Below are 11,575 nucleotides of genomic sequence, written 5' to 3' on the forward strand. Positions count from 1 at the left end.
AAAGCATACCAAAACCCTGAACCCCATAAATGCATCAATGTGCAGAGTTATGATTTAATAAAAAATAATTTTTTAAAAAACCTACCAAAATAAAACTTTTAAAATAAAATAGAAATAGGAGTAATGCTTGCAGCCCAATTAGTGATCCTAATAGGCAAGTATACCTGTTGAGAGTCCTGAAAATGATTTCCATCTATCCAAAATATAAAATAAATAAATCCAAGAGCAACCAGACCCCTTCCCCCCAAAAGCACTGAAACAAAAGACTGATCTGTTTATACAGTCACATGAAAAATAAACATCTTTATTTTTTTTGCCTACTTTATTTCATTTTTTCAAATAAAATTTAAATCTGTACAAAGTATACTGTTACAGTATATATTTTGTAAGAATCAATGCCTAAAAGAATCACAATACTTCAATAAGCAGTACAGCAGACCTCGCTAGTTTCAGCTTTGATATTGAACAAACTCAAGCCGGCTGATGCACAACACGTTTGCTTGGTTTCCACATGGTGAGTTCCCAGCACTGAGATGGGAGAACATGACAGCAAATATGGTTATATTACAGCCCGACACACTGCGCTTCTTCATGTGATAATAACTGCACATATTTAATACAGAATGCTCAAATTTACTTTTTAAATTGCATTTACTTCTTAGTTGGCAAAATTCAGCATTCTTAAATGGGTCCCCAAACAGTGCAAATTAATGATATTCTACTGTATATTGGCACGTTTCCAATAAGGATTAACTTGTAAACTCAAAGAATACCAACAACTTAGTCCTAAATTTTAACTAATAAACATCTGGTCCATTTAACCAAAGTCATTTTGGAAAGATATTAAAGAACAATTCTATTTCTGAAATGATATTGTTTTGACCATTTTTTAGAGAAGATAAATTCTTAAATTGTCATTAAAATGTTTACTATAAAAATTTTACAAACTTGATTAGAAATTTCAAGATCATGATTCACAGCAGACAAATACAAACTTTATATTCCAACAATACCTTCTCTTAGACTTTCAAAGAGCGCACAACCATGTCAGCTGTGTTAACTAAAATTCTGAACAGTGTACTAAATTTGTAAGTGGTGCTGGGTCTAGCAAGTGTAAATACACAGTATATTTCAATGAAAAGAATTGTCTTCTTTATACTTTATTTGTTTTCCCATAAGGAAACATTAATGTTTACATTCTTTAATAAAGTTAATCTTACATCAGAATATAACTTAATACTGTCAGCAACAGGGACCACACACAGTAAATAAGAAGCACATTTAAAATAAGTTTGAATTCACATAGATTAACATTTGTTGGTTAATAAAATATTGACAGTATTACAATCTTACAATATTTACAGTAAGAAAAATCTAGAGTAATATATACCTTTCACAGCAGGATTCCATTTTTTTTTTTTTAATTTCTTCCAGTTTGGGATTGTGTATACACAAAAGCTCAAAATAAAGCAACTCTGCAATATAATCTTAAAATAATGGCTACTAGGGGGAAATTCTATCACAACCATTGAAAATAATGGTGACTTCTCACGGAGTCTGTGGCATCTGAGAACCCAGTTAATTAACCAAAGTCTTGCTCAAACCAGCCTCAGTTACCCAGATTAAAGCAGAACTCCGGCCTTCCCTGACTGCTGAAAACCCAACAGATTTTTTCAACATGCTATAAGAAAAGAGGGAAAATTGGTTTCAGCTCACATCTCATGGCTAGAAGCCTCTGGCCAGTGCACATTCCCCAACTTATGCTAAAAGAGGGCCAATTTCATCCCCACTGCATCACAAGAGTCCACTATCTAATCACAGGGCACTCTGACACCAAGCTCACCCATTCCTCAACTCTTGTGCATTAGGATAAGGCATGAACTTGACCCATATAATACACACCAGCATCTTAGAGACTTGGAACCAGGGCAAAGAAACAGACTAGTGTAGTTTGCACTGAGATTAACAGGAAAAATGGGAAGTGATGCACATTTCCAATTAGAATGAGAAGACCCACATCCCTAAACTGGAATTTGGCCAGGGCATCAGAGTTAGCACCCCCTCTCTGAGTACCACAAGGGATTAGGATGTGTGCTCTGGGCCTCCTCTAAGAGCATCTACAGTAAGTAACAGTGTGGGACACTAGTTCAGTGATGACTCTCAAGAAAGCAGACACAATTCTTGAATCTGGGGCTGTCTATAGCATCTAAGGTCAATCATCCAAGCTGCGACCAGTCCCAACCCTGATTACTTTAAGATATCTGATGGGCACAGAGCACTCAGGGATACGGCTGCTGGCTACTTTGGACTCTAGATCTCACAGGTGATCAACAGGTATCTGGGATTGAATTAGCAAACTGTACCATAGCTCCTTAAACAGACACTGTCAGGTATGAAATCATGTCAAGCATGAATCTTCACTGTCAGGTCAGAAATTGAAGTGGGAGTCTTCCCACATCAGCCAAGGTTATTTTGTCAAAACCTTTGAGGAGTTGGACAGTTTTTCACGTTGTGTGTGATTAGTTTGCTTATTTCAGTCAAGCTGGATTGGCAAACAAGACTGAACTATTTAGTTAGCTTGGTGTTTTTGATTCTTACATGTGTGCTAACCCAAAGCTGTTACATTTGGGCTAAATACACTGACAGAGAAAATTCAAGCAACAAAAGTTTTCAGCAAACTTTTGTGGCATTTTCTTTTTGGAAGTCAATGCAAGATCTAAAGGTATTTCTACCCAACAAAGTCTGTTTAAGTGTTTAAGGTAACTTCCTTTTTGGTCCTATACAGAATGCTATGACTTCTATATAGGTCTGAATGCTGCTCCATGTAGATTCCTTCTGTATATCTAAAAATATATACTTTTCAGTAGTTCAATACAAGGTTAATCTTCCCACAGAGGAAGATTTTTGTAATCACATGTTGCAAAGTAGAAAAACATCTCCTTTCTAAGAAAGGAAATATACTTTCCTATTGTACACTTTTGAATAAGCCCAAAGGCATGCACCAAAAATTATTAAAACTAATACATGCAATAAAACGGTGTAGAGTTAGACTTAAAGTGCTGCTTTTCAATTTTTAAATTTGAAGAAGACATTTTGTCAGTTATTGACTCAATGATCTTCCTCGACTCACCCACCCCACCCCATGGCATTAAGAGAGAAAAGTAAAAAGTGTGCATAAATCTTTAAACTATTCTTTACACAAGGGAAAGAACAGATATATCAACTATCCTATTTATAAACTGAATTCCCAGTTTTAAATAAAACTAATATTTACTGGTAAAAATTGTCAAAGCTAATATACCCAAACAAATATTACGAGTAAATAAAGTTCTACATAGAGAATAATTTACTTTGGTTTTATGCACCTTCTTAAAAATAACACTAGTGTCCCATCTGTCACCAAACTGATGTGTTCCAGCAAAGTTGTAAGGCAAATCTATTTTTTCCCTAGTGACATCTTGTTCCCAATAGACAAAACTAAAATCTTTTGGTGAGGAAGGGGTTAAGATAATGGTTAACCCCTTGGCATCCTGAGCAATATGATTTATCAAACTCTACCCTGCTAGAATTTGTCAGGCACCCTGACCCCTGCCTTGAACCAGTAATGGCTCCCACATATAGAGATGCCCTGACTCCATAAAAACAGCTCTCAGAACTTTGCTTTTTCTTCCTTCTTTCTGTTATTATGTTATTATATCTAACAGAACTGGTTGCAATGTCACATTTTGTTAGTAGGGGCCACCATCTAATAATAATTCCAATCTGAAATATTTGAAGCCAATAGTTATTTCCTAATTTTACCAATAATTTTCACTGAAATTTTCTCTACAGAGTTTGCTTAGAGCAGAGATCCTTAACTTGGGTTTCAGAACATGTGTGATGCCCCTGAGGTTGTATGCAAAATTATCTGTGTGCATTTTTTTTTTTCTGGGAGAGGGTCCATCACTCTCATCTGATTATCAAAGATAAATGAATCTGTGATCCTAAAAAGGGTTATAGGGACTTAAGAGGGATACCCGTAATTCATTTTATACCAGGACTGGGAAATGGGGGCAGAAAACTAAAAATGGCCTTAAAAGAGGAGGGGCAAATTGCTGATCTTTTCCCTTTATTCACATTTGGGAAATAAATGCTTCAAAGTAGAAAAAATAATTAAGCTGGTTAAACTCCATTAAAAAATAAAGACACTTTCTAGAGTTTTTCATTTTCCATATATGGTAAATTTAATCTCCAAGAAAAGGTTTGAAGACTAAATTTTTCTCTTTTCCTAAAGGAAATTCATAGATACAATGCTGAACAACATCCACATTTAAAGATTTGACAACATAAAGCTTAGGTAACTCTTAATGATGTGAGCCTTTAACTTGTGATTTTGAGTAAAGGATTATCTGGAGTCAAATACACATTTATGAACTTTCATTTCCCAAAATTAGCAAATATTTAGACAACTATCTAGCATAATTCCACTAAATAAACCTAAAATCAGGTTTTAGGAGTTAAATTTTCTTCCCAAAGTAAAAACAAAGCCATAAGGCTCCACAATAATTTCGGCCACAAACATTCACACTATGTCATAGAGGACTTTCTCATTACATCGCTGAGTTTTCAACAGAATTTGCAAACGTAAGATCCAGAATGACTAGCAAAACATGCTGAGAAGAGCATGTCAAGAATTAAAACACCACTTTCCTATCCAGAAACACACTCAGGCATTCCAAAAATAAACCAGATCTGAAAAGAGGCCTCTCACTTGGTTTTAAGTATGTAGTGCATAAAAATCTATGAGAAAGGGAATATAAAATAATTAAATAACTTACAAAAAATTAATTTTAGCCCAAAACACATCTCTGTTCCATTGGTTAAACTGTCAATTTTTTTTTTTTTTTGCAATTCTGAATACTGTGTTGCATAATCTAAGACAAAAAATACCATCACAGGTACACTTTTTATTCTTTTCTTGTTAGAGTACATCTTTGAGGTCGTAAGACTGCATCTGGTTAAAATAAAGTCTCTTACCCATTGATGCTCTTCTTCCTCAAAAAGTGATTCAAAACTGAATTCCAAAATGTAATATTCATTTAATGTAATTATATCAATATCAGTTGTATCACATAGACCATAAGGGAACTATATGAACATTAAGGAAAACTACATGAAAGAGGGAGCTGCCATTTGCTACCCACTTCACTTCCAGCTGTTTAAGCCAGTACCCAGCTAGACTCAGATCTCACTGACTTCTGTGAAAACAGACCAACAATCCAAAAACAGGCCATCTCAAGCCAGAAGTTGGATCTAAAGACATCATTTCACGTACACACACACATATATTTCCTAAACTTTAACTCTATTTAAATAGTTAATAAAACTTACATTTACAAAGGATTTTATTGGCAAATAAATGCCTATATTAAAAAGTTTATCAAAACAAATTTTTCTTTTACATAGCTAACACTAAAAATATTTTCTTGGCCTTATAAAGCACATTTAGTTGCATATAAGTTTTGCTTTGGGTGGGATATTGAAAACATAATTCTGTAAGAAATCAGAAAAGACTAGAAACAAAAGTGAAAGTGACTAGTCTTAACTTTCAAAAAATCAAGTGCAAAGGTAAGTAGTGCAAATAATGAAAACTAGAAATTTCACAGGCAATTTTATATTGTCTTTCCTGCTTTTGCACTTGTACATATTGACAACTTTATAAACCCTAACAACTGTATGCAGCATGGAAATGGGCTAACATTTATCTCCACTGACTAGACTTAAGGAAGTCTTTCAAAAACTTGTCTCAGTCATTTAAATAACTGGTTCTTGATGAAGGTTTACAAATTCACTTCTTTATAAGTGATTTGTAAGGGAGGGGCTATTTAAGAAGACTCTTTACTGACTTAAACAAGTTATAGTATGTAACTGTATTATAATTTAAAATCTGATGCACAATAAAGTATGGAAATTATACTAAGTGCCAACTCTACAAAACAAGCTATAATAAAAATAATCCTGCTATTATTAATAAACTTGATATTTATAGAAAAGAAAAATTACCTTCCAAGTACAAAACCTGCAGCCCTTTTTGGGGGGCTATTTTTAAAGAGATTTTTATCACTAATTTATACAGATATGAGTAAAAGGAAACCTGAAAGTAATCTGTCAAAATCACTGGGAATAATTCCATACCAAATTTGACAACAAAGAGTTAATCCAAATTGACTTAAATTTTGTAACTTCAAAAACAAATATTATACTAATTATTTATTATAAGTAATTTAAAATGCTACCAGGATAATGGGAACAGAAATCTAAACACTATCAGCTCACCCTACAAATGACATTAAGAAGCTCTCAGATGTATACTAAGTTATATTATTAAATCTTCTACCATGGAACTCTTGGGAATACTATAATTTTAAAGTAAAAAGTGAGAAAACAGAAACATAAGTTGAGGGGCATGTATTCTAATTTTAGAAATATAATATTATTGAGGGCTTCATAAAGTTCACAAGATTTAATGGTTACTAGGATTGCAGATGTATTAATAAATAGAAAATATACTTAAAATTGCAATTTAGTGTTTTTACATGGTTTGCCCTTTCCTATAAAAGCAAGGAATAATTTGAGTCTTTGTGGACAGCAAATCAGTAATTTGATCTAATGACCATTTTGAAAAGTAAAAGGTAAACTACTGTAACAAGGGTCAAGAAAATAGTCTGTATGATAAATATTTTTGATAGTTTAAAAATGGCAACTTAAAAAGTTTGAAATTTTCTTATCTTCTTTTTCTCAAAATAAGTCCCCAGCACCAACTTGCCTTGACTAGAAAAAGCCGCCATTCCACAATTCTGCTACTTAATTTGTCCCAGAAAAGCAAACATCCTACAAATGAAAATAGATCTGTATAATGCCTCATCACCAAAACTCTAGCTATAGATTAACAGTTTTCACATAACAAATGGGGGATTCATTTTCCCTACTTTTATTAAAACTTCTTTAGTCAAGATCAACTTCATTGTCTTTAGCAAACAATTCTCATTCAGAGGCCATCTTATACCTTTTCCTGCCTTCAATAAAAATTCTACTTTACCTTCAAACCATTTTCTTGTTTATATACTTCTCACAACCCCATTCACAAACACATTAAACAAGCTCTCCCCTTTCTGCTCTCAAATTTCCAAACCAGCAAGTCTCCATTCCCAGTAACTAACCTAAAATACACATACTTTATACTCTCTTCAATTCACAAATTTCTTAACAAATGTTAATTTGATGCCCTTGAAACTGCCAACTATGGGGAAAATAGCAGTCAGAAAAAACTGTCTAATTACTTAATAATTCAGAAATCTTTCTGGATCATCAGTTAGCTATGTTCTAAGATAGGAGTCAGCAATTTCTTTACTTTTTTCAAAGGGGCTAAGCCTGAGTACTACTGGCAGGCCTGTCACAAGAAGAATCAAAAAAGGAGAAAAACAAGGAAAAAGGAGGATAGGAGAGAGAAGATGCCAGATATATATGTTAAGGAGATAGGTCAAGTGCCACCAATAGCTACCTGCACTAGAAATTGCCAATCCACTTCAGATGACTAAGCGTTTGACCCCATCTTAGCATGAGTCTGCTAAGTCCTTAGCTGATGGCCATTACTGTTTGAGCTAGTCAAGGTGAATAGGTAAATAATCTGTCCCCTAACTTCAACAGCCACTTCACAATAAGAATATATTTTCTTAACCCCTCCTAGGATCCTTTTGTGTTAATCCATCTTCAACCAAAACATTCTAACAAGATTATTTCCCATTTTTTCACAATTCTAGAATATAAGGACTTAGTCCTTGAACTTGGAAGCCTCTTGAATTATTGAGACTCTGAATTAAACTCTTTAGCTTAAATTTTTTTCCCATGAAATGTTACAAAAATTTAAATAAGCAAATTACTAATAATCATCAAAATAAAGTATGTATTCATTAAAATGTAAAAATCTTGCAATTCCAAAATGAGTAAAATATTCCTGATCTGTTATGAACCAACTTCATTTTACATAGAGGATCACCACCATATTTCTACCTATCAACAAGACAATTTTCCACAAAAGCAAAGGACATTAGGAAAATAAAGAAAAAACAAGTACCAAACATAATATGGGGATAAAATAAAAATGAATGAATGCTATGAAATTCTTGATAAGAAATGTTACTAACGAGTGACCTTTGCCATACTCAACTTTCCTACAGACATAAATTACCTAGATCATTCAACATCAAAACTTGGTAGTTGTTTTAGTAGATGAAAGATGATGAACTGTTGGCTTGGAACCAATATTTTTCTTCTTTCATCTGGTGGTTCTCACATCATGAAATTCTATCTGATTTATGCTAATGCTAATATAGATTATCTTCACTTAACCCATAATAATGAAATTTCTGTCCAAAAAGAGCCTGTCAATGCTCTATGCCTTAAACTCAGGTCTTACCTTAGATTCAAATAACTTTCAAAATATTAAAAACAGCTTTTCTTAAAAATATTGCAAATTCTACAAAGGTAACTCAATGGTAATGCTTCTGGGTGAAAACAGTAATTTTAGTAGCAGCGATCATCTTAGTTTTATAGCATGCTTCAATTATGAATGGCCTAAATTTGGTTAATAGCAATGAAGAAAACAAAAATATTATACAATGTGATTTAAAAGTTAACACACTTTAATGGACAATTCTGCAGGAATAACTTAGGTGAATTTTATTTGCTTTAGCAATTTCAATAAATTCTCTGTCCTATTTAATCCACTTTCATGGAGTGTGTATATCTGTGCGTACCTCCAAATTACTAAGATACTAAAATTTTGGGATAACAACTCTTGTTATACTCAGTGTTATCAAGAACTGTTCCAAACCTAAGTTGCTAAAGATGCCCTTTTTTTTTTTTTAACACTCTTTTACACTGAAAGCAAGATCTCAATCTGATGTTCAAAAGACTTGGAAAAGGGAAAAAGATTTGATATTTCACTTTTTATGGGCCAGAAAATCTTAAAGAAGTATGCCCATATGTAAAATAAAATGCATTGTGGAGCTACAAAAGCTACTGTAGCAAGTTTCAAACAGAGCCATTCTAAAATCAACTAGAAATGTGTGTGTGCACACATGTGTGTAACATGAAAAATGGAATGGGAATATTGAGTAAAAGAGGGCGAAACATGCATAGAAGATAAAGAATAATCATGCCCATGGTGGGTCATCAGGGCTGGTTGATAACCCAAAATGTCATTAAAAAACCTTAGTTTAGAAAGTGTAAACAATCTCAAAATGTTATAACACAGAAACAAAAAATGAATAACATGATCCCCCCAAACATCAAGTTCTTTAAGAAAACAGGAAGAAAAAAGTTGACATACCATCTTTTTAAATATATCAAATCTTAACTGACTTGAAACTGATATAAAGTACATGGGCCATGATACCCACCCAGATTATTATCAGTAAGATTTATTTTTTCCCCTCCCTTCCACCCAAATTTAGTTCAGTTTTCCTGAAGAAAAAGTACAGCATCCCTATATTTATAAGAGTAAGAAATGAAAACAGTGAGTACAACTGATATAGATCCATTGACTTTTATTACAAATGTACTTGATCACTTGGCTTCAAAAAGTTTAAAATCAATACCCTATTTTCTGTATGCCAGTACAAAGCAAACTGTTTTACAAATTAAATACCTAAAAATTTGACAAAAATATTAAAATTTGATGAAAAACAATTATAAAAATCCTTAATCTTTCTCTTCAAAAAAGGAGGCAGTCTTCTCAGTCCTATTATACAATATTAATAATATTCACCATTTTTAGAATAGGTAGCTAAATTATATTTTTCTGTTAGCATAAAAAACTCTTTGACTAATAGATTTTATTTGTATATGCTCCAGTTAAGTTTGTGAATGCCATCTGATTGCAATATAATCAACTATCTTTAATTGAATCCTAATTTACACTTATTTAATAATTTGCATAGTTTGAAAGGGATAAAGGTTATTCTACAACTAATTATCATAGGCTATTACAGTGCTATTTTTCAAGGCAGTAAGTATTTGCTCCCAAATGAAATTATTTGTCTTCTTTAGGCAGGGGTTAAAATTACTAGCAGCTTTCTCCATTACCTGAAAAACCAATTGGAAGAGTTATCTGTCTCTAGACTGAAGGCCTAAAATAACATATTGATACTTTCCCCTTTGAGTTAAATTTCAACCCCTGCATCGGACAACTAAAAATTGAGACTTTCAAGGTTTTTTTATTTCCCTGTTGGTTTTGGTTTCTACTCTCCATGGCTTTTTAGAAGCTGGAAAACAGTTTGTCTTTCCTGACTAGCATTGTCTTTTTTTTTTTTTCCATTTGGCAAATATTCATCTACCTCCAATCTATATCTAATAGAGGAAAAGCCGACATGGCTTTTCTTATGAACTTCCTTTGTTGTCAAAGGCATGTATAATGATTTCTACAGTTCTGGTTAGTTAACTTTAGCTCCCTCTGTGGCTGGATGACTGCTGCTTCTAACATCAGCATGATAAATAGGAGGCACAAAAAAAAAGTAGCTTAAAAAAAAAGATTTGGTGATTTAAAAGAAAAAACCAACTACACACACACACATATACACACACACACACACACGCGAGCATTTCAAATCTGGTGGCTGATCTCTGGATTAAATTACTTGACAGTGTCTCTCATTTTAAAGAACATCAATATTGCAATGCATTTCAAGTTTTCTTTTATACTTAGGCAAATAATACAGTTTAACCAAGCTCTTGGACCTTAATTGTAAGACAAAGCAGATCAATAAAAATAAGGCATACTTATTAGGAATTAAGTTTTGTTTGCTTGTTTTTGGCACATTTGATCATACTGTCTTCTATGAATAACACATATGGTCAAATACACCATTTCCTTTTTTGTCAACACAAATAAGGGTTTACCAACTAGTAAAAATAAAAACAAGGAAAAAATCCAACGTAAAACACTGTAGTATAGAACCTTGGTAAAGTACCGAGCACCTGGGGCGGGGGGCAGGGGGGCCGGGAAGGAAAAGAATGAACAAGAGAGGGGAGAAGGGAAGGTTTGGGAGGGTGCTTGGGGAGGTAAGTGAGATGCTTAAAAAAGAGCATCTTTACAGACACTTAGTCTTTTCTATGATCACTTTTAAGTCTTAAAAGATCTGCATGTGGATTTCTTTTTAAACCCACTGACCGTAAATCAGACACTGGTTTCAAAATCTTAGTAAGATTGTGTTCAACTGTTATAGTGTAAAGACAATTGCACAATACATGTGCTTCTTGATCCGGTAGGATTCCAAGCAGAATCTGAAGTCTATAGGTAAGAAAGGCTTCACTTTAGGTAACTCTGACCCTAAAGAAAACCTCATGAAAGAACTCGCATCTCAAAGAAAGGACACTTTGCCTAAGTTTGCTGTGTTTTTGATGACTTGCACTACTTATTGCTGGCCACTATGAAACACTGATCTAGGAGTACTCCAACAACCTGTAGTACAAGGCTTAACTTTAAAGAAGCTATAGTAAACAAGAGACAAAATCAAAGCAATTCTCTTTCCTAATA

General features: G+C 33.4%; 2 protein-coding genes across 4 annotated transcripts in view; both read right to left on the reverse strand.

Annotated features, from left to right (window-relative positions):
* Positions 1-273: 273 nt before the first annotated feature.
* On the reverse strand, positions 274-7,914 carry IGIP (IgA inducing protein). Its single transcript, XM_003782140.3, has one exon. It carries the CDS (start codon positions 609-611, stop codon positions 450-452), a length of 162 nt encoding a protein of 53 aa, XP_003782188.1. The 5' UTR covers positions 612-7,914; the 3' UTR covers positions 274-449.
* Positions 7,915-9,570: 1,656 nt separating this feature from the next.
* The window catches only part of PURA (purine rich element binding protein A), an 11,482-nt gene continuing 9,477 nt past the window's right edge, over positions 9,571-11,575 (reverse strand). For all 3 annotated transcript variants that reach the window (XM_012809117.2, XM_012809115.2, XM_012809108.2), the window contains exon 2: positions 9,571-11,575. This exon is cut by the window's right edge and continues 3,401 nt beyond it. The gene's annotated coding sequence lies outside the window, so the exon portion shown is untranslated.

Source organism: Otolemur garnettii, unplaced genomic scaffold, assembly GCF_000181295.1.
Source record: "Otolemur garnettii isolate 467f Iridium unplaced genomic scaffold, OtoGar3 scaffold00003, whole genome shotgun sequence".
NCBI classification, from domain to species: domain Eukaryota; kingdom Metazoa; phylum Chordata; class Mammalia; order Primates; family Galagidae; genus Otolemur; species Otolemur garnettii.